The 24,889-nt window shown below is 38.5% G+C and overlaps 1 protein-coding gene across 3 annotated transcripts in view; it reads right to left on the reverse strand.

Annotated features, from left to right (window-relative positions):
* The window catches only part of LRRIQ1 (leucine rich repeats and IQ motif containing 1), a 3,765,329-nt gene that overhangs the window by 360,531 nt on the left and 3,379,909 nt on the right, over positions 1 to 24,889 (reverse strand). For all 3 annotated transcript variants that reach the window (XM_044088432.1, XM_044088431.1, XM_044088433.1), the window contains 2 exons: positions 4,428 to 4,560; positions 3,545 to 3,605 (listed from right to left, as the gene is read on the reverse strand). In XM_044088432.1, coding sequence (XP_043944367.1) covers positions 3,545 to 3,605; positions 4,428 to 4,560 — 194 coding nt within the window. The remainder of the gene's footprint in view (positions 1 to 3,544; positions 3,606 to 4,427; positions 4,561 to 24,889) is intronic.

The raw sequence follows: 24,889 nt of genomic DNA on the forward strand, positions 1-24,889 counted from the left end.
TTACCTTTCTCCTTAGATGCTTTCTGTGAGTTTGCACATTTGGCATTTTAAACAAATGATGGAGAGATAGACTATTTCCAGTTCAGTCTTCTTCAGACCCATCAGGACGTCAGTAATCTTATTAAAAAAAACAATGAAAAAGCTATCTGTTGCTCTTGTGCATCACAACATGGCCCAGAAATAAACAGGTACATGTGTCTTAGTAAAATAAATCCAGACTAATAGCAAACATCCCAGGCCTACCTAGCATCTACCCAATCCAAACCCGTAAGGGTCCTCAATGTAGCCATGTTAGTCCATCTACCTAAGTCTGTTTACCTCTTTAAATAATTTGTATAACCCTTTTACTTGTTTTATTTGACTATGAATGTAATATTAATTACTTGATCTTCTGATGTTTTTGTTAATCTACCTCTGTTCTTTGGAGCTTTTCTCCCCGGGCCTCTACTGAAAATGGACATGTATCCAGCTAGACTAGCCCGGTCAACAAATGTAAAATAAAATAAAATAAATAAAATAAAATATCCAGTGTTGCCACCTTAGCCTACCAGTAGCATAAGATTTATTGTGAAGCAAGAATCTACTGCCCTACAGAAAAGAATCAAGTGATTAAATTTATTATCTGGAGTATGGGGAGAAGTCAATAAGCAGTTGGTGCTGTCACTGTAAACTGTGATTTGGTCCACTAATCAAAGAGGCTGCTGCAAGGTAATATATATATATATATATATATATATATATATATATATATATATATATCCACTGGTCTTGCAAGTTTAGTTAAGTGCAAATGTAACAGAAAGGAGTGGGTTAGCCACCATGAGGTGAGTTCCAGGCTATTCAACCATCACCAGAAAATGTTTGCCTACAACAGGGCCGTGTAATCCAATTTGCTTAACACCATTCTTAAAGACATAATATAAAAGTGGATTTTCAAAGACAGCATGCTACAGAGGACCAAGTGAGCAACAGTGATTTGGTTAAGGGATGGTTTCAGTGTTTTGTGGAACACAAACTTCTTTTTCTCTTAGGTCTTAGTAACTATGTAAAGGGCTTTGGTGAATGGAAAACATTTGTTAAAATTCAAATAAAGAATTGTAAAATTAGTTATGCACAAAGTGATTAAACAATTAACTAACAGAATTAGAATTATAGAAAGCCTGTAATGGTGAAGAAAAACTGACCATAGTTGCTGAACTTGATCCTACTGACAGTAGAAATTATGAGGATTACTGAGGTACTGAACATCTGTCCAACTTGATTTCACCAGTGATAATAATTTTTTTATGAAGAGAAGAGAGCAGTGACACAAAGCAAAATAATTTGGGCTGAAATGCTACATGGAGTAGATGAGCAACAGTTCTACAGTAACACTCCCACAACTCTCTTGTACCCAGAGAGCTGAATAAACCAAGCAGTAGCACTAACACTTCCTGAATGAAAAGCATAGGCATGAAAAAGATCCTAGACAGAATATTCGAACTGCTCAACTATTTTCTAAAAGGCTGCAAAAATAAAATCTGAATCATACACTGGCGTGTTTAAATGATTACAGACTCAGCTCAACACATTTAACATTTTGAACATATTTCCATTAAAAGTAGGTCTGGTACTGATTTAGGCTACAAAGTAGCAGATTATTTTCTTTGCAAAAAATATGTGCTGCACACTTTTTTCATGTTTTTACATTTTAAGATAACCACTGACAAGAACAGAACTATTTTAGTATTTGAAGTTAAAATGAAAACATACAACAAATGCTAATTGTAAAGCTTTTTATACTGTATTTTCTAAGGGCATTATAAACTGTATATCAATATGCAAATTTAGAGGAACGGTAAGATAGATCAAAGGGTCCAGCATGGATAAACAGTTGTATTTTGCTGATGAAGTTAAAAGCATTTGGCCATATCTTATACATAACAATGCATCTGAGGTATATAATTACTTCACTGTATTGCAATATTTGCAATGTTTTCTAAACAAAATTTTATTTGACATTTCAATTAAAGGGTGCAAAAGTTGTATATTAAAGTTCAGTTCAGGACTCTACATATTCACAAGACTTTAAACCATTATAATGATTAATGAAAATGCTTCAAGTTCATTAGGTACAGCCAGAAAACCTCACATAAGGCTTAACATGTTCAGTCCATTGCTATGTAAATTTCAATAATATGAAACATTGTTGTCCTATGTGAGCACATTCCTATTGATGTGATTATACAGTTCATAAACACACAGACACATATGTATATAAATACACACACATACATGAATGTGTAGGGGTGTGTGTGTGTGTCAGCATCTAAAGATATACGCACACAAACACATACACACACACACACACACATATATATATATATATATATATATATATATATATATATTATATATATATATATATATATATATATATATATATATATATATATATATATATGGGTCTATTTTAGAAGATCAACTGTCCAGAATTTCAAACTGCAAAAGTTCAATTTTGAAAACATGAAGCCAGCTTGTTGCTGATTGATTGTAGTTCTCGGGATCAGGAGTTTGCCTTTTCCCATCTCAGAGATTATTATATGCAAGGGGACTTGTCCAGTACAAAAAAGAAAAAGCTGTTTTTCTTTTCTTTCAAAAGTTAAGTGTTTTACATTACAATATTTTGAAAGACAGGTGATCTTACAGATGCCTATATATCTATCTATATACAGTCTAAAGATAAGTGTTGCACTAGTTCTGTGACAACAAGCTTACAAATGAAAAACACACAAGTAAATTAAATTACTAGACACATAGCAGAACTGATTCAAAGCAAGAGAAAAGTATTTAAACAAAGAGTAGTGACAGTTATCTCAATGCACCCATATCTGAAAGATTTGAATTTGAAGATAAAATACATTTTATAGTTTTAGATCTGATTAGCATTCCATATGTATGCTACCAACTGAAACTGTGCAGCACTGATAAAGCATGTTTTAAACTAAAATGATTTTAAAAAGCATGGTTCAATATCAGTCAGTGTTCCCCAAATTTTAGCTTTCTTCATGGAGAAGAAAGCAGTGCACAGCAAAAATACCTCAGAAATAAAAACTACAAATGTTTAAGAATAATATGCAATGGTCTTGCATCCATGTTTTTTCATGTAGATAATGAAGACACTTCATGAAAGCAGTTATGGTTTACCTCCTTATAAATACTACTTATTTTCCAAATCTCCCATATTAGAAGATGACAGTATCCATTCATTAACACGTGTTTTAGTTCATGTACTTTAACTATGAATCATCTACTCTACAACAAAGAATGAACTTTCCATGGAAACAGCTTTCTTTTGCAAAGCAGTCAAATAAATGCTACTACTGCTAGTCATCATTTTGCTAAGCCCAAAATGTTTTCATGGTCTTGTTCTAAACAGGTTATTTTATTTTTTGCTTTCTTTATATTTTCTCCTGAATCAGGAATCTCAGATTTATGTATATCTGTACCTTTTACTTAAAGGTTCTGAACCAGCAATTTGTGATTAACATTCTGAAATTCTTACCACAAGCTGAACTCTTCCTCCACTGAGGACATCTGGATTTAACTCTGGCAAGAAGCGGCTGCTGTTTAGTAAGAAAGGAAACATAATGAAATGGCTTTGTCAAGGAACATTCTGTGAAATACAGAAAAAATTCCACATAGTACACAACAAGCAGTTTGAAACAAAATGAAATATAATTCTCTCACTGACACTGGAAAAGTTGAAAAAGGATAATTAATCAAGAGGTTTTGTGTTTTAAAAATACAGAATATAATGTCTGCAAAATTTTCTAAAATATACGCATCATTTACAATTAAAAAGAAAACATATTCAAAGAAATGTATTCCAATTTTGCATGCAATATGTCACAAAAAATTTATTTTACTTTGTGGTGTAAAAATGAATATTTGTCTGATCCTACAAGTAAGATATATTTTAAAACCTATCTTAAATGCTATATTGAAGGCCTACAGTAAATGTCTAAGCACTGTTTCATTAGAATCCACAAAAGACTGTCCGATAAACAAGTTCTTTTTATTTATTGTTCTACATAATTTAATTAAACATACTGGAACCAGCATTTTTTATTTCAAGAGCTAAGATGAATGTGAGTTTTGTTACTGTTAAAAATAGTACACTTAACACTGAAAACGTATTTAAAAAATAGGACACAACAATGAAAACTTATTTAAAATTAACAAAGAAGAGTAACTCTGCATATTTTGGAAGTGAACATGAGGAGGTTTATTTAAGAAATGGATGTAGTTCTCCTTTCTGAGCACAGTAGTTTGGTATGTTGCCCTGTGGCTACAAAGCTTTGTTTACTTTAGAACAATTAAACCATGTTTTACTTTATGATATGTATTTATAATCCAGTAATCTTTTTCAAAATAAATGACCTCACCTTTTCATAATTCTGGAGCTGGCTGTTTTATAATCCTCAACTTGTGTCTGAAGCCACTGGTATGTAAATTGTCTGCTCCGTTCTATTTTTTCTGCTGAGGTACTATCCCAATGTACAAATTCTTCTTCACTAACTTAAAATTCATTAAAAAAAACATTATTATGTTTTTTAGCTCTTTGCACTGAAAAGCAAAAGGCATGATCACAGTGTCAAAGTGATCCACAGATCAAAAGAAAAACATGGAAAAACATCTGTTCAAATGAGAGTTCAAGTCTTACTATATACAGATGCAAGTAGTTCTGATCCACAATAATTTTATGAATTCCACAAACTGGTCTCAAATTTGGAAATAAAATGCAGCTATCATAATGCACTTTTACAACAGCAGACAGTGGAATCAGTTTTTGTTTTGCAATTACATTTTTAAATACATTTCAAAGAACTAGAATCTTTCTTTTTAATTTCTTTAAAGGTTTTGGTTCTAGTAGGTTGAGAAGAATCTGCCATGTAGCCCTAATCAGATAAGGCTCCATGCTGCTTCAACAGTAACAGATACTACTAGGTGCCCTCTCCAGCTAGTAGGGAGCTACATTTTACACACACACACACACACACACGCGCGCGCGCGCGAGCACAACGCCACCTGCCAGGGTGGCCTAAAGTTCCAGATAACTTCTATTTTAAGGTCTTCTGGTTATTTTGGGATGGCAAAATGTCAGAGCTATGTATATAGTCTGGCACTTTACTTTTCAGTAATAGACCACACTGTGCCAGCCACTGAAGATAACCACAAAGAATTCATGAAAACAAAAAAGACGGATACATGAGGAGAACATGAACCAATTTGTTGGTCAGTAGGTTTGTTATATCTTCTGGCTTAATACAGATGGCTCCATTAACAATGAGATCTGCATAAAATTGTATATACTGCGTTTGAGGTTGCAGACATAGCTGACGAATGCCTTGTGGTTGTTCTTTGCCTGGGAGGACATATTTACCTCAACTTTGGCTTTGTTAGACTTTATTTGTCCTCAGAGTTATTTGTTTAGTTTGATGAGAGTGCTTTTATTCGGCTGGGTATTGCACCTCCTAAGTTTTGCCATGATTTTCTTCCTTCTGTTATACAGCCTACTGATGCTGTGATTCCACCAAGGTGCTTGTTTTTTTGAGCTAGTTCTGTACATCTTCCTGGTGGGTACAGCTGCCTCAATGCAGGTATTAACATGCTTGTAAAAGGGTTCTTTGAACAGTTCCGCATAGGCAGCAGTGTTCTCATGGTTTATGGGGGCATGACATTTTGCCAGGTTATCAGTTAATAATAGGAAATTAGCCTTAGAGTAGTTCCTGATATTCCAGGTTTATCTGGGGTTCCAGATTTTATTTTTACTTCAAAGGAGACCATTTTGTGATTTGACCTTACCACAGAAGATATTACACTACGGGGTATGCAGCACTGTTTCATATTAGTGAGCACCAGATTCAGTATGTATGCACCTCTGGCTGGTGTACTGACAATCTGGTCCACGGAGTTTGTGTTTACAAAATCCAGCAATCTCTGTGCCTGTATGTTTGGTATCGTATGCAATTCCCAATTCACAGTGGGATAAATAATTCACCCTTGAATATGATATTGGGCTGGATGGCAAGTGTTTCCAATAAGTTTATTACGTGTTATGCATTTCCTGGGTCACAGAGGGGGACCTATACCTTGCAAGGGAGTGGTATGGGATTTTGTCTATTGTGATTTGAATGTGGAGAAGCTCACTGTCCTGTTTAACCAGCCTTGAGGTATACTATTTTTGATGTAAATCGAGACATCTCCACCTTTAGTCCCTGTCGCTGTAGTAGCTGGTCTAAATGTGTGGAATGCATTATAGCCTTCCACTGCCAGTGTGCTCTCCGCAGCTTTTAACCATGTCTCAGTGACTGCACAGATATCAGCTTTCTCTAGAGTGAGGAGAGCTTGCAGGGAGTGGAATTTTTTTTTGTTTAGACTCCTGACATTGAAAAGTAACACCTTTAGATTTTCTTGGTTTTGATTTGCTGTGTTAGGAGTACTTTCAGTTTGGTATTGCCTAAAAAAGGCACTATGGGGAGGACAATGATTTAGGTAATATTCAAAAGCTGAGAGTGCAGAGGTGCAGGCCATCCCTGGCAAAGTAGCATGGTCCCACAAAAAAGCCACACAGAAGCAAGGACTCGTTCCTCAAATGTATTCACTCTAAGCACTTTCGTCTCACACAATGATAAGACTTCTTCAGATAAAAAACAAAAAGCCATATTGCCTTTATATACTCCCATACAATCACATGACAACATAATACCATTGTGCACTTAAAGAAATAGACACACTATAACACAGCCTAAAACATTTTTTTAAATAAAATTTTTTGAAAAAGTCTGTGACTTGATCAGACGATAGTGCTTACCTTATTTACTGCATGGGACATTAATATAACGGATGGTTTTATCTTACTGATTTTACATACCACTACAACTGGTGGAGTTTTAAGATTTTGCTGCACATGTTTTTCATTAAATTGCTGAGTGTACCTTTGGTCTGATCTGGGTTTCTGGGTTCCTGAGTTAGTTACAGGAGTGTTTATGTTTTACTAGTGGACTTTACACTCCTGCACGCTCTCTTTTTACAAGATGAAAACTAGGTCACAAGCTCTTTGTTCCAGATAATGCAAGCATCTGTAGGATTGCTGTAGCCTTTTCTTGGTAGATGCAATGAGTAGCAACCAGACCAATAAGGAAGGTCAAGCACAGACACTCACTGCCCAATCAGAAGCAGTCAGGAATCAATGCACTATGCTCCTTCTTTCACCAAGAGTAAAATATAAGCACAGATTCCAAGCTGACATCTGTGAAGCAATTATTAGATATGCTGGCAATCATCAGTTTCCAGGAAATAATGTCCTCATCCCCCTTCTCTTACCATAAGCAAAACAGAAGCATTGATCCCAAGATGACTACAGAGAGGCAGAATGAGGGCTCTCCAATAACTGGAGGTTTTGGCATAGATGTTTCAGATTTTAAAGGCAAGGTGGAAAAATGCATTAAAGTGCACTAGGCAGTTAGATATGAATGAAGGGGGTAACTTAAGCTTTAGCTATCTAAGTGAAGAGACACTAATTTTAAAAGAGCAAGAGAGACTGGGAGATGGTGGGCACTTTCTATTCTGGCTCTATGGAATACAGTGGGGTGGCCAATAAATTAAAATAGCTGAAGGGGAGTGATTTCACAAATGTAATTGTGTGCTTACTTATAACAGCCAAGGAATGAGGAGAGGGAAGGAAGTATGTGGTCCAATTAACATAAAGGGCAGGCAACTAAAAATACAGATGAGTTTAAAAACACAACATCACCAGGGTGGGAGACTGGGGGAAAGCTTATTTCTGTGTGACTCACAAGAGACACAACTGTGGTCTCTTTCCTAGTTTAGATATGCAATTAAAAGCAGAATACCAATAAAACCCAGTTTAAACAAAAATAAATCACAATATACAAAACAGAAGGCGGCAGTGAAGCAATACACAATACAAGAAAGCAAAAACAAACTAACATTTCCCCTCACAGTGAGCTGTGGCAGAGTCTTGACAAGATTTTCCAGTAAAGCCTTGAAATGTTTTATTTTGCCACTTAAATAAAATACTTAGTCCCTAGCTCCATCCTAAGTTCACAGGTAATTAACCTTAAATGACCTGTTCCAATTTCAGCATGACTCTCAAGAGAGACAGCTATGGTCGAGTTTAAATGTGAAATTAAAAGCAGAATACAAGTACAACACAATGTAAAGGAAATAAGGTATATCAAACTAAAGTGCAATAAAAAAATATGTGGGTCACCACTCAATGGCAACATTTGCAGGCATTATATACAAGAATTTTAATTGTTAAAAAAGAAATTACATTTTTAACTTAGTTTAGAACTCGCAACCCATGAACATTAAAAAAATAGCACAGTCCTTTAAAAAGTGTACCAGATGATCAGAAAAAGGAGCAATTTCTTATTTTTTACAATGAAAGGTTTTCTTATATCAGAACCTATATAGTTAGCAATATGGAATCTTTGTACATGATACGTTTATTTATTTAATGAGGTATGTATCTATAAATATGTCTGACTTTATTAAAAAAAATAAAAAATGTAATGGATCCTGGAGGAGCAGGGATAAATCTGAGGGTCAAAATTATAGTTAGCAGGTGAGAGGTATTGATGAGCCTGATAGCAGAAGCACTTACATTTCAATAGGCAAAAAAGGTCTGGTAAAATTGCCAGAGGCTTATCAAATATGCTGATGCTGTGGTTTAAATTGAAAGTTTTGAGTCACATAAAAATTTCCATCATACTTCTGTTAACTGGGTAATGTCTTTAAAATATGAATTGGAGGATTTATATGTTTCTGTAACTTTAATCATACTGTGCAGTATGCAACTGAAGTCTGAAAGATTCATATTTGGTTCTATGCTAATCCATCTGCAGATTATTATCATGGTTGAGAAATTATATGGCCCATAATGGGTCTATATCAAAACTTTGAAGAAGTAAAGCACCAGACGTTAAAACATTGAACCCACAACATCGAATGTTGAAAATAGCGAAGCCCCCAGAACATTGAAATCTTACCTAGGGCAAGCTTTCAGTGGGCCATTCCACGGCTTCGCTATTTCCTCCACTGTGGTGCGAGAGTTACAGACCTTGGGGTTAGGGTGCGGGTTAAGGTAAGTGGATAGTTAGTAATGTATGTATGGTGTAGTGTAGGGTTGGGTTTTGTTAACTGTATGTGTGTGTAGCAATTGTTTTGTTTGTGTATAGTTTCATAGGGTATGTGTGCGATAGTTATCAACCTTAGGGTTAAGGTGCGAGTTAAGGTAAGTGGATAATTAGTAATGTATGTGTGGTTTAGTGTGGGGTTGGGTTTTGTTAACTTTATGTGTGTGGATTATTTATTTTGGTGTGCTTGTGTTGTGTGTATGCTTCTCGGAACAGCGATTTTTTCCCTGGGAAAAAATTCACTATTCTGAGCGTTCGATGTTTTCAATATTCGAAATTCCAAGTTCGAACATATGGTGTTCGACATTTTGAAATTTCAAATATATGATACAGACCCCCCCCCATAATATATACACAAATATAGCTATATTTATATCTATAGCTATATCTATATTTATATATGTGTGAGTGTGTATATGTACATATATATGCTGTGTGTGTGTTTATACACACACACATATATATATATATATATATATATATATATATATATATATATATATATATGGTTTCCATCAAAATTTGAAGGCTCCTATTGGAAAACTGTGTAGCCAAAAGGCAGATTTCAAAGTTTCACAATGCTGAACTGGAATAATATGAAATCATAATAACGAGAGTAAAGCTTGATTCGTTATTGAGTTCGGCATTGTGAATGGAGATCGCAGTACAGTGAGGATCACAGAATTTACCCTTTTCCTCACTTTAGTGCGATCTTGGAGATGGTATATGTAATGTGCATGGAGTGTGGAGGGTGCAGGGGGGGGGGCTTGCTCCCTTGCTAAAACATAAAAGGACATAAGGACTTTCGAAAACAGAAGTTTGGAATGTCGAATGTCATTCGTCATGTTACTGACATTTGCCATTTAGGGTAAATGTTGTTTTTGTTTGTGGTAAACATAGATATATATATATATATATATATATATATATATATATATATATATATATATATACATACATACATACACACACACACACACACACACACACATACATACATATAGGTCTACTCACTTTAGTCGAGTAGCCCATATGTCAACCTCAAACATATTGACAGCAAAAGGTCAATAAATTGAACGTCATCTCGCTACTACACATGTGCCAAGAAATAACTTTGGCACATGCAATATTCCTAAAACAAAAGCAAAGAAATAACATTGTGTTTTGCAGGAGAGGCAAGTCCCCCTGTAGTGCCAACTGGGGGGACTGTGTCCCCCAAACCTCCTGCTAATTATATATACTAACAGTGAGATCACACAATACCAGAGAAAAGGAAATATTCCCCTACCCACAGACTGACGATTTTGCACACCTGTCAACTATCTGCATATATTGACCAAATGCAGTTAATTAAACAGGTGTCTACCAACATGCATTTAGACTAAATGCAAGGCACCCATACACACACACACACACACACACACACACACACACACACACACACACACGCACACGCACACGTTCACACACTCACACACACACAAATGCAGGAGCGATTATATCATGAATGGTCTACATATTAACAGACAGACATAAAAACCATTGAGAAAAACATGTCAACCATTCATAATATCAAATAGTGGAAGCTCTCAACAGTCACAAATAAAACCAAAAGAAAAGCTGTAGATTAGGAGAGAAACCAAAACTAGCTGGATAAAATTAAAATTCCACTTTATTCAACACGCCAAATGCCACTATCATAAACGCCTTATATTCAAACATTCGTTTTCGTCCACACAACTCGGACTTCATCAGATGACTAATTAATTACATCAATTGTATTTATACAACATTTAAAACTATTAAGCCAATAGGATTCCTATATTATTAACATGATTTTAATGTGTATTTATTATTAACAATGAATCCACGAGGCATAATGAAATGGAGATAATGAATATTCATGAGCCCACTCGAATACTGATTAGATTATTTTGAAATTAAATATAGGAATCCTATTGGCTTAACAGTTTATGATAGTGGCATTTGGGGTGTTGAATAAAGTAGAATTTTAATTTTATCCAGCTCGTTTTGGTTTCTCTCCTAATCTACAGCTTTTCTTTTGGTTTCATTCATAATATCAACAACACAAATAACTAACTAGTAAACAAAAAAAAAAGACAAATTTCCTTTTCTGATGCACTACTGATAAGCTACCAAACATTCAGCTCAAGTTTGTCTGAATAATGGTAGTGTTACATAAAGTATTTTTTTAAGGTAACCTCTGTGGTTAGGGGCAGGTACTGAGGTAAGTTTAGGGCTAGCATGCATTACTAATGTGGGCAAGGGTGCTGACAAAAAAAGTGTTATTGAGTAACATTTTATAAAATAACCAGTTGCAGTACTTTAGGTACATTACAAGTAAGACTGGCACCCTGCTGTGCTTTACTCAATGGGATATTTATGCTGGGGAAAATAATACACTAGTGCCTACACTAGTCTGGCCCATTATCTTACAGAAATGCCTACCCAAGAAAACAAATGAACCAATGAGGCATCACAGAAACACTTTAGTGATAGGCACTAAGCATCACTTGATACCCAGTCTGACAGCTTCTACTGCTAGTGCATTCATAACCTGCTATCATTTTGCCAAAACGAGTAGAGTAATGGAAACAACAAAGTACAGTTGTGTAAGTTAAACTTATCCTAACAGTGGATGTTCAAATGATCACTACTGTTTCCTGGCACAGATATCTGGACAAAGCCTAAAATAATAGGGAGACAAAGGCCCAAATATAGGGACAAATTTTAAATATTGCTGTTGTAAACTTATAAAGTTGCTATAATAACATGATTTGTGTTATCATGCATTGTCTGAAGGATGTGAAGCCTGAAACTCAAATCTATGACATTATTTGGTGACTTCAATCCTCAGTGATTTGTCAGAAAATCTCTCATTTTATGAGGAAGAGACCAAAAAATATGATGGAAAAATCTGGACATTCTGCACAAATCTGGGCAATTGAGAGGTATAGCAGTAGTCTTAGCTATATGAGTTATATCATAACAAGGATATAACAGCTGCCCAGTTTCCAAAGCTTCAGGGCACCCTTCATGCACCCAAACTGTCAGACAACTCAAGCTGAGTTGACTAAAAGACATGTTTGGGTGTGAAGCCCTTCAGAGCTTTCTTACCAACAGAGAAATGGAAGTTGAGCCCTGAAAGACAATGCTAAGTACAACAAAATGTAACTGTACACACACTGGCATAAAAACACACCAAAAAAACAAGGGGGTGGAATGAGGGAGCAGGTACTTCAGCAGTGATCATTCAAACATCTTCAGTTATGGTAAGTTTAATTTACACAGCTGTACTATGTTGATCATACTGCAGTAGTCTTAGTTATATAGGTAGATTACCTTAGCTAAGTACATTTGTTGGAGGTGACAGGAGAAGAGTTCAGAAGCTCCTGGAGAATGGTTCTAGAAAAGCTTGATCTGGACCTAGAGAAGGAATCAAGCTTATACTGCTTTGTGAAAGTATGTACAGAGCAGAACATCAAGTAGCAGCTTCTAGAATACTTCTAGAATCCAATTCTTTCCAAAAAGTCATAGATGAAACCAAGGCTTCAGTAGAATGGGCCTTGAACCTTCCCAGAGTAATTTTGTTATAGGGCCTTAGACAACTGTATGGAAATAGTCTGTTTTGACGGGTCTACTTCATTTGCCCGACACCCATTTGCCCGAGACCAAATTACCGAAATTTCATTTGACCGACACTTCATTTGACCGACAAGTACTATTGGCAAGAAAATGGGATATGCCCCCTTCCCCACTGTAGTGTGACTCTGGAGTTAGAATATATAGTTAGGGGGGAGTGGGGGGCGAAGTCCCCCACTTATGTTCATATTATATTGTTTAGTTTCGCTTTAATATTGCTTAGCAAAACAAAAGTAAGTGGGGGGCTGTGCCCCCCCCCACCCCCCTAACTATATATTCTAATTCCAGGGTCACACTACAGTGGGGAAGGAGGCATATCCCATTTTCTTGCCAATAGTACTTGTCAGTCAAATGAAGTGTCGGTCAAATGAAATTTCGGGCAAATGGGTGTCGGACAATTGGAAGTTCGGGCAAATAAAGCAGACCCGTTTTGACACAGGTTGTCCCTTCTTCTTACATTCATAAGAAATGAACACATTTTCCAAAGATATGAAAGATTTAGTTCTGTCAGGATAGTACCAAAGTTGTTTGTGGAATTCCAAGCTATGGAGTATCCCTTCTCCCTCATTTTCAGGTTCATAAAAGAAAATGGGGAGATGGATAGTTTGGCTTAAAGTAAACTCTGATACCACTTTAAGCATAAAAGAAGGATTAGTTCTCAAAAGAAATCCTGTCGCTTATGGAAAATGAGATAATGCTGACTCACCCTGCAACTCTGACACCCTTCTTGCAGAGGTCAGAGCAATCAGTAAAACTGTTTTACAACAGCTAGATTAGCTGGTTCCAAAGGACCAAGTGTTAAGCTTCTCTAACCAAAATTAAAATCCCAAGGAGGAGCCACTGGTTTTCTTGGAGGCCTCTTATGCAAAACCCTTTCAAGAACATTTTTACATAAGTCTGCACTGAAAGGGGAGGATCCACAGGCAGACATGCTGAAATGACCAATAAACGAACCTCGATAGAGAAATAAGAAAAGCCACAGGATAGTAACTCACACAAATATTGTAGAACCAGAAAACAACTAGCTCTGAATGGGTGCTGGTTATGTTGTTGGCACCAACTAGAAAAGCTTTGCCATCTTCTAATATATTATTTTCTAGTAGCAGGCTTTCTTGCTTCCGTAAGTACCTGCTTCATGTTCTCAGTAAATAGATGCCTAAAAGGAATTAAGACTCTAACATCCAGGCAGTCAGTTGAAGTGATTGGAGTGTATTACACATCCCCATTCTTGTGTGAATATGTGAGTAGATCCAGTATGTAAGGAAGTTTGTGGCAATTGTCCCTGGACATTTCCAAAAAAAAAAGGGAGAACCATGGTTGCCTGAGACAGAAGGGAGTCACCACAATGATCTTGGCGAGTCCTTCTAAATCTTCAAGGGTACCCTGGATATTAATGGAAAGGGTGGAAAAGCATGCAGGAACATTTTTATCCAAGGAAAAGAAAAAGCATCTGTATTCCAGGCCTTCTTGGTTGGAGTCCTGGAGCAGAATTTTGCCAGTTGATTACTCAGACAGGAGGCAAATGGGTCTACTTGAAGAACTCTGCACAGATGGATCAAATCTCAGAAGACCCTCTGATCTAGTATCTGTCTTGGTGTCCCACACCCCCTACACTTTTAACTCTTCTGAAACTTCTCCCCGAGCAAAGTCTGAAGCATCTGTCGTGACTGACTGCTTGCAGCAGGAATGGAGACAGGAAGACCCAGCTTTAAGGATATCTGTTGTCCCAACCAAAATATTTCTCTTCAGACAAAACCCAGCAATGGGATTTGAAAAGATAAAGGATGCTGATGCTGGGACCAAAAAATATTTCAGATACTACTGTACCTTTATCATGTGGAGTCTAGCCTGAGGTATCATAAGAATAACAGATATCAAGAGATCCAAACTCCTGCGGTATTCCCTTGCAGTGACCAAAGTCTGAATGGAAAACCTTACAAATAGATCTAGATAAAATTCTAATATATCCAATTGATGAAAAGCTCTCTGAACTGAGGTGTATAGTTTATATCCCAGGAACACAATCCTGTGTGAAGGAGTCAAGAAAGACTTTTGAATGTTCTCTTGGAATCCCAGCTTGTTTAAGAGATCTCTAACCCAAGAGAGAAAGAGAGATCCCTGACACTTTGAAAAAGACTAAAAGACTATGCAAAGACAGGCAAGTCTGCTAAATATGGAAAAATGTGGATACCCTGTAGCCTGCAATGAGCTATAACTGGAGCTAGACACTTTGTGAACACTCTTGGTGCAGTGGATAGTCCAAAGGGTAAGGCAGAGAAAGTACAGTTTTGTACCTACCATAAATGTAGATGTCCGAACAGGATAGCATCTGCAGTCCTAACAAATGGGTTGTCCTGTCGTCAGGCAGCCCTTCGGTCGGCCGGATTCCAAAGTCTGGGTCTGGCCTCGGCTGGTGTCGCACTTCACCCGACGTCATCTCTGCTGGTCTTCGGGTATAAAGGCATCAGCCAACGCCATTTTCCTCAGTGTTTCTTGCCCCAGATGCCAGTTGCCCTCTTGGAAAGCTAAATTTTGGATAAATGCCAATGTTTCCAAAAAAGTAGAAGGCAAACACAAAAAATAAGCATGTATGTACATATATACAAACAAATACACCATAAGAGATCCCCCCCCAGCTAGCTATTAGGAGGGTAAATACCCTAGGAGTACCACAGGGGGAAGGAGGGTGGGTAATCCTGACTGCAGATGCTATCCTGTTCGGACATCTACATTTATGGTAGGTACAAAACTGTACTATGTCCTTCAAGGATGCATCTGCAGTCCTAACAAATGGGTAGAATACCATAGCCAAACTAGGGGAGGAGGAAGAAGAATTATGGTGTAGTTAGGATCCCTTGCAAAACAGCAGTGGCAAAGCCTGCTCGGGATCTAGAGTATAGAGGTAAGTTATAATGCTTGGCAAATGTATGCACGGAGGTCCAAGTAGCCGCCTCAATAATGTCCTTGGTAGCCACTCCTCGTAAGAAAGCTGTGGTAGTGGCTGTAGCCCTTGTAGAATGAGGCCTTATGTTCTGTGGAATTTGCTTTCCATGGTAGGAGTAACAGAATCTTATGCAATTTCCTATCCACTTGGAGATTGTCTGTTTGGAAATTGCTTTTCCTTCCCTTCCTGTTGCATAAGCTACTAGAAGCTGGTCAGTTTTTCTATTGCCCTTGGTTCTGTCCAGGTAGTAGCGCAACTGTCTGTGTACATCCAAGGTATGCAGCAGTCTTTCCCCCTGTTCTGTGGATTGGGAAAGAAGGTAGGTAGGTGGATTGCCTGGTTTAGAGACACTCTGGATACCACCTTAGGCATAAATGTAGGATTAGTTCTCATGGACACTCTATCTTGATGGAAGTTTAGGAAGGGTTGTACTGCCATTAAGGTCTGTAGTTCCGAAACCCTCCTTGCTGAAGTAATTGCCAGTAGGAAAGCAGTTTTCCAGGATAGGTGTTGAAGGTCTGCTGTTGCTGCTGGTTCGAATGGAGGGAGTGTCAATTTTTCTAGCACAAAGTTCAAGTCCCATGCTGGTAATGGTGATTTCCTAGGAGGTTTTACATTCTTGATTCCTCTGAGGAACTGCCTGAGTAGAGGGTGTGAGAAGACAGGGGGATCGAAGCTGTATTCTGCAGAAATAGCTGATGCATGTATCTTGATGGAGGAATAGGACAGGCCTGTATGGAGAAGCTCTGCCAAATACTCCAGGATATTGGCAATATCTATCTTTGACACATCTTTTCCTCTTTCAGAACTCCAAATGACAAACCTTTTCCATTTTCCTGCATAGTTCCTTCTTGTTGAAGGTCTGCGGGCCTCAAGGATAATGTCTTTAACCCTTTGGGATAAATCTGGGTTAGTTGCTCTTATGTAATGTTCCAGGCAGTCAGTTGTAGAGTTTTCAGGTTTGGATGCATGATGTTGTAGTCACTCTGAGTTAACATCAAAGGAATCAGGGGTAGTGTCCACGTTCCTCCCCGAGACATGCTCCTCAGCAAAGGATACCAATGTTGTCTTGGCCAATTTGGAGCTATCAGAATTATCCTTGGACGTTCCTCTTTGATTTTCAGTAGTACCTTGTGCATCAAAGGAAGAGGTGGAAATGCATATGCTGTCAGGTCTTTCCAACTGAAGGATAGAGAGTCCACCTTCCAAGCCAGTGGGTGGTATGTCCTTGTGCAGAATTTTTTGATCTGGTGATTGAGTGGGGATGCGAATAGGTCTATTTGTGGCATTCCCCATTTTTTTGTGATGGCCTTGAAGATGTCGGGGTGTAGCATCCATTCGTGAGCATCCGAGGTAGTTCTGTTTAACATGTCTGCTAGGATGTTTTCTTTTCCCGGTACAAATATTGCCTGTAACTGAATGTTGTAGCTCAGAGCCATATTCCATAGGTCCAGAGCCATTCGACATAGGGGTATGAATGAGTGCCTCCCTGTTTGTTGATGTACCACATGACTGTGGTGTTGTCTGTCCTTATCATTAATTGGCCTTCTTTGAGGAATGGTCTGAAATTCTGGATTGCTAGTTTTACTGCCAGCATTTCTTTTTGATTTATGTGCAGGTGCAGCTGATCTGGAGTCCATAATCCTTGAATGCATTTGTCCAGCATGTGGGCCCCCCAACCTAGGTCTGAGGCATCCGTTGTGATGGTTTGGCTTGCTTGAATGTTGTGGAAGGGCAAACCTGGGTTTGACTGGCATGCTTGTGCCCACCATAGGAACTCTTGTTTCAGGCATGGGATTAGTGGTATTTCGGTTTCTAAGCTGTGCCTGCGTTGAGACCATAAATTCTATAGGTACCACTGTAGCTTTCTCATATGCAGTCTGGCATGGGGGACCAGGATTATGCATGATGCCATGAAGCCCAAGGCCTGCAGTACTTTCCTTGCTGTTAGTTTGTTCTGCTTTGTTAATGCCAAGAAGTAAAGAGGGAGATGTTCTTGTTTTTCTGCAGTTAGGAATGCCATCTGTTTTACTGTGTCCAATTCTGCACCCAAGAATGTTCTTGTTTGGGATGGTATCAGTCTTGACTTTTTTAAATTGACTGTGTATCCCAGGGCTTGTAGTAAGCAAATGACTCTTTGTAAGTCTTGTGTCAGCTTGCTTTTGTTGTCCGCTTGTATCAGGCAGTCGTCCAGGTATGGATAAATTTGGATTCCCTGTAGCCTGCAATGGGCGATTACTGATGCCAGGCATTTTGTGAATACTCTGGGCGCAGTAGATAAGCCAAAGGGCAATGCTGAGAATTGATAATGCTCTGATCCTGCAAGAAATCTGAGGTATCTTCTGCAATTTGGTCGTATGGGGACGTGCAGGTATGCCTCCTTGAGATCTAGAGTTACCAGCCAACACTCCTTGCCCAGCACGGGAAGAAGTTGCTGTAGGGTCAGCATTTTGAATTTTGGAACAATGATGAATGTGTTTAAAGCAGACAGGTCGAGAATAGGTCTCCAACTTTTCTCTTTTCTTGGTACTAGGAAGAGTCTGGAATAAAATCCTTTGCCCTGTTCTGTAGGTGGCACCCTTTCCACAGCTCTCATCTTTGTTAATTGAGCTATCTGTTTTAGAGCTTCTGTTTTTTGGTTTGGTGGTAGGTTTGGCATTCCTCTTTTTACTGGTAAGGTGTGGAAATGAAACCTGTAGCCTTGGTCTATAGTTTGCAAAATCCACTTGTCTCTTGTGATATAGTGCCAATTTTTTGAAAATAGGGCTAACTTTCCGCCTAAGGGTGCTGCTATTTGTTCCCTGGAAGGCGGTGTCAGAGCCAAGTCACTGTGTTTGTCCTGTTGTAGTGGCAGTGGTTGTGTCTGTGCCTCGTTGGTTATTGCCTTGCCACTGGCGTCCTCTGTAGGCACCTCCTCTGGATTGATTTCTGCCTCTGGAACGTCTATTCCTGCCTCTCTGAGATTTAGAGGAGTCTGGAAAGGACCAATTTTTGGAAGGCCAGTTCCTGCTAAACCTTGGGGGCTGAACCTGTAAGAAATCTTTAACTGTTTGTACAGATTTTGCCTTCTCTTCCATTTTCTTCATTACTTGCTGGGCAGGAGAACCAAATAGACTGACCTTATCCATAGGAGCATCTAATAGTTTTGCTTTAACATGATCCGGCAAGACCTGTTCTTTCAACCATGCATGTCTTCTTATAACTGTGCCAGTCATCGCAGATCTAAATGAAGCCTCCAGTGCATCATAGCCACATTTTAAAGAATGGTTACTAACCTGCTGAATGTTTTTCACCATTTCTAAAACATATTTCTTATCTAAGGAATCATCAGAGGACAGTTTCTTAGTTAACTGATCAAGCATAAACTCTTGGTATTGGATCATATGAAACTGACAGTTCAAAGCTCTAGCTGAGAGAGTAGCAGAGGTGTAAACTTTTTTACCCCATCTCTCTAAGGACCTGGATTCCCTTTCAGAAGGGAGAGGGTTTTTCGCTGAGGTCGAAGCTACTGCCTTAGGCCCCTGGGAGATAGTCTCAGGATCTGCAAGGGGAGCCTTGTATAGGTGGTGATGAGTGTCCGGTACCCTGTAAAACCTATCGGGCTTGGCAGGGGCTGGAGGTAAAGTATCAGGAGCAGTGCAAACATCATTAAATGCATCATCCACAACAGGAAGAACTGGAGGTATAGCTAAGGGCCTATGTTGCGGTAAGTGTAGACAGGTCCTAAGCCTTTTTCTTGAATCTGAGAAATCTTGTCCCTGCCATTGGAAATGCTCTCTCATGGCATGTAAGGTTTCCCCAAAGGAAAATTCCTCTGGTGGAGAGGCAGAAGGAATAGATTCTTCAGCATCGGAATCTTCATAAGTAGAAAAAGGAGCCTCTGGATGGTCTGTATTGTCTGAATCATCAGAAGAGTCATCTGAGGACACTGGCTCAGGAGGCTCTGCTCTAGGTCTCTTTTCTGGAGGTTGAGAGGCCCTGTCTGGGTGAGATTGGGATCCCCTTATTAAAGAGATGAGATCCTCTGCCAGAGTAAGCATTTGGGAACGGGGACTGGGCCTGTGAGAGGGGGGCTTAACAGGCACAGACTTAGCAGTTTTGGCTGCTTTAGCCCTGGCAAAGGCCTTTATAGACATGGCTGCAGGAGGCCTAGCAGCACCACGTGCTGGGGTAGATACATCCAAAGGGATGGTGTCCGATAATTCTAGAGAAACCACATTAGTAGGCAAAACTTCAGAGGCCGATTCAACTAGGGTAGCAGGAGCCTCGGTAGTAGTCATGAATTCGGCTGAAGATTGACCCGTTTGCTCGGTTTCGGCCGAAACCGAGACACTCGCGGTTTGCTTAACCGTGGTTTCGGCCGAAACCGCGGACCACGAGTGTCGGTCTTTTTCTTTGCGTTTCTTAACAATTTGAGAAGTCGGAGGATCCGACGGCATAATGTACGCAAAATCTGAGCCGAAAAACTGTTCAGCAACTCCAACCGACGCCTAAGCATTCGTCGGTTGAAGGAAGCACAGGCTAAACAGGCTGCTACGTCGTGGTCTGGGCCTAAACAAGGTAAGCAGTAAGAGTGGAAATCTTTATGAGGTATTTGTTTCCCACAAGTTAAACAGTTATTCACTTTTTCTGACATCGGCTGAGGCAAGAAAGAGTCCCCAACGGGGTACTTAGCTTTTTAGAAGTCTTCGAAGTAGTATTCGGTAGTAGTAATCTCTGGATCTGACCGACCGGCACTTGCGAACAGCTTCTGCTTCGGGTGCCATGCGGCAAGAAAGACTGAGGAAAATGGCGTCGGCTGATGCCTTTATACCCGAAGACCAGCAGAGATGACGTCGGGTGAAGTGCGACACCAGCCGAGGCCAGACCCAGACTTTGGAATCCGGCCGACCGAAGGGCTGCCTGACGACAGGACAACCCATTTGTTAGGACTGCAGATGCATCCTTGAAGGACATCTGAAAATGTGATCCAGAAACACAAAACGTTAAGAAATGTCTGAATTCTGGATGAATAGGGATGTAATGATAAGCATCTTTTAAGTGTAGTGTTGCCAGTAAACTTGAAAGAGGAAGAAGAGGTAACAGACTGTGAAGTGATATAATTAGGAAAGAAGATGCAGAAATGGTCTTCAAGCATTTTCATACTTTGGCACAAGGAATATACTTAAATAAAAATCTTTCCTCAGCTGTGAAAGAGCAACTGGTTCTATCACGCCTCAGGATAGCATGTGATGAAGAACTGGTTAAAAAAAGAGTCTGATCTGGAAGATGAAGAATGACCTCCTGGAAAGGAGGAATTTCCTCTCGCTGCCATCTGCAACCTTGATTATGATTTTCAGAACTAATTTGTCTGAAACAACCTGTTGCCAAAGAGAAAAATGGAGATTCATACTTTCTGGAAGAAAAAAGGGACCAAAGTGGGATGGTGTTACAAGGTCTCTTTAATAGTCATTCAGACTTGTTGGACTGTCCTTGGTTTTGGAAGGTTTGAGACTTCTTTTTGGAATTCCCTTGCCATTTCGTCTTAAACGTCTGCTTACCTGTATTTTGTTGAGACTGCTTATTCTGTTTTTTTTCCTAAATTTGGATGAGGAGACAATTTTAAAAAGGAGGGTTGAAAAATCTTAAGAGATTTCCTGAATCAGCTTGCCCCTTTGGTGACACCTTTGCAGCCGAGGGGTCAAATACTAAATCTCTATCCAAGGGAGAATTTAAAATATCATTTTTTAACATCATCTGGGAGGTTCTGAGAATGCAACCATGCAAACCTCCTCAGAAGAGAACCAGTGGCCATAGTCCTGGAAGGAGTATCAAGTCTCTTCTTGTGAATCATATACACACTGCAGACAATCAGTAGTAATCTGTACAATAGAACAGACTAAGTTATTTAAAGCAGATTTTTTTCTCACAAGAAGAGACTGCAGATGAAACATTTATCATACTTTCACAATTTGTCAGAACAAACTTTAACATAAGAGCCTGACAATTCATAATGCTGAAAATCAAAGTTGCAGAACTATACACTTTTTTTTCCCTACCTACAAATAATTATCCCATCCTTGTCAGAAAGACTAGGACTGGAATTAACTACTTGCTTAGAAGTAGTGGGTCAGGTTTAGGAATAATGTATAAAAATGTAAAAGACTGAGGAACTTTACACATCCTATCTGCCTTTTTAGAGGAAGCTGTCTGACTGTGGAAAATTGCAGGCAATAACACCCATGTTCTCTAAAGCAGATAAAACAGGAGGAATGGGTGTAGGTTCTGGAAAATATTTCTGTAGCAACTCAGTATTTTCTGACAGACTAAGAATCCTCACATTCTAGCAATAGTCTCAGAAAAAGAGAACCCCCCACAGGGAGAATCAGAAACTGAGCTCTCATGTGAGTCTGAATCAGAAATCTGAGGAAAATACTCTGCATCTGTCCCTGCATCTTCATGCTCAGATTCAGAATCTTGAATCTCTTCAGGAAAAGAGAAATACCTCTTTCTTTTACAACAAACTACTTTACAAGAAGGGTCAATAGCCTAAATTAAACCCTGGGCCAGTCCCAGTAAACTATTTCTATCCAAAGAAAATTGAGAAGGAAAGGATACAGCCTTGGTTTTCAGTTTCTTTTTGACAGGAAAATGGGGCCAACTGTATTACTAATGGCAGCAGCAACTTCCCCAAGGATGGGCACAGCATTCTGTCACAACAAGGAAAGCTTCCCTATTCCTTCTCTGAGGACTGGCAAGAATACTTCTCCCGTGCCCACTGAGGATGTGACTAACCCCCCCCATCCATAGTGGCTGTATGTGCTACATCAGAGAGATCTAATGTAAAAGATGAGTGGTCTAAGGTACAACAAATGACCACAGCAGAGTCACCCAGCTACGGCTGAGGCAAATTGCCTGCTTTGGTGACAAAGGCTGTTTACTTATTTTTTTTCTTTTAATGGCTGGAAGAAGGACTGACTGTGTGACCAGTAGTTTGTTTCATGGTCAAGTGAAAATACTGCCTCATTTCTGGAGACGATGAGCAGCTTTCACTGGTAAACACTAGCAGTCCACAAAAGTTACATTTTTGACAGAAAACCCCAATAAAAGCACTTTAAAACACTTTGCGAGACCTACAAAAGTAAAATAAACACAATTACTCCATTGAAAAAAAAATTCAGTTACTTTTAAACTGACAGAGAAAAATACGCGCACCATTTAAAAGTACATGACAGTTTCGAAACAGTCCATTAAAACACAAAACGCCTAACTTTAAAATAACTTTCCTGAAGAGGAAAGTAATAAAACATCAACAGAAGAAAGAAAAATGAAAGTTCTTTTTTTCCCCCAAAGGGAACTTATCTGCCCTGCAAAGGAAAACACAAGCCAACCATCAATCTTTGAAAGCCTCAGAGGGGCATACTGTTCAGTGGCAGTAAAGCTCTGAAGGGCTTTGCACCCAAACTTGTGTTTTAGTCAGCTCAGCTTGACCTGCCTGAGACGTTGGTCCTGTGGAAGATGCCCTGAAATTTTGGAAGCTGGCCGTCTGTTACATCCTTGGCAGGACACAACCGAAATAGCTAAGGCTACTGTAGCAGTGATCAGTATGATGAACAGTGAGTACAGTATTTATTATATCAAGTGAATATCTGTCTTCTCCTTCAATTAAAAGTGTGTTTTATCTGTGCTGTACTTTAAGATTTAACTCATGTACAGTCTGAGAGTATGACATAAGAGTTATACATTGCATTATTTCTTAAACTTGCATTATCTATAGACTTGTCACATGGCTTAAGTCATTGCTGTAAAAGTCTATTGGAATCAGTCCCAAGTACACAATGAATTAACTAACCAGTTGAGCATAATGCTACAAGGTTAGAGGTCAGTGCTCAAAAATACATGCAGCAATATCAGTTATGTGTTATGATAAATCAGAATGTTTTGTTTACTAGTATTTTTATCAGAAACACTTGATAGCTGCAAGCCTAGTGCTTTTATCCACTTTCTAATAAACTGCATCCCTGTCTCACTCCAGCACAAACTTTAAAATACTTTGTTATATTATTAATAGCAACAAGAAAATACCTGTAGATATGACTTACTAAATTATGTAAAAATGATTATTGTACTGGTCTGAACCAACTTTTTTTTTTTTTTTTTGTTAAGTATGCAGCAGACATGAAACTCAGCCTTTACAAAACACAAACAGGCATCATGGGATCTAAGGTAAAACTTCTTAAAAAATGATTTTTTTTATTTATTTTGATAACTCTAGATATAAAGGATGCTTATCTTTACATTCCTATAACCACAGATTTGAAACATTTTTAAGGTTTTCTGTGTCTGAAATACACTTTCATTTCTCTGCATTACACTTTGTTTTATCCACTACTCCAGGGGATGTTCACAATATGACTTGCCAGATCGATTGAAATAAGAGTGTGCGCACACACACACACACACACACACACACACACAAACATACATACATACATATATATATATATATATATATATATATATATATATATATATATAATATATGTAAAAAGCCATACTGTACCAGAGAGTTCTTTGCATTTTATCGTGCAATTTCTAGCAATTTCTAAGAGTGATCACTCCTTACACAGCAGTCATTAACAGGATTCACAAACTGTATTCATATGCTAAATCAACCTATTTTCCAAAATTCTGATCATCTTTTCCTACAATCCCTAGTTTTTAATTATTTGCCTTTTGATCAGTGTAACCAAGTACAGTTCAAGAATGAATGCATACAGAGAAAATATCTTCTCATTCTGCCATTAACCAGTCTCCCTTTCATCCTCAAATTATGTCATACTCTTCTTGTTTGTTTAAGATGCCATCCATCTGAATTTTGTTGCATTTCTTGGAAAATATAAATGTTTCATGTCTGTTTTGCATAACAAAGTAAATAAATATGGCCATTTTAATCAATCTGGCAAGTCATATTGTGAACATCCCCTGGAGTAGTGGATAAAACAAAGTGTAATGCAGAGAAATTAAAGTGTATTTCAGACACAGAAAACCTTAAAAATGTTTGAAATCTGTGGTTATAGGAATGTAAAGATAAGCA

The sequence above is a fragment of the Protopterus annectens genome, chromosome 11.part0, assembly GCF_019279795.1.
Source record: "Protopterus annectens isolate FY-2018-M chromosome 11.part0, PAN1.0, whole genome shotgun sequence".
Lineage (NCBI taxonomy): Eukaryota > Metazoa > Chordata > Ceratodontiformes > Protopteridae > Protopterus > Protopterus annectens.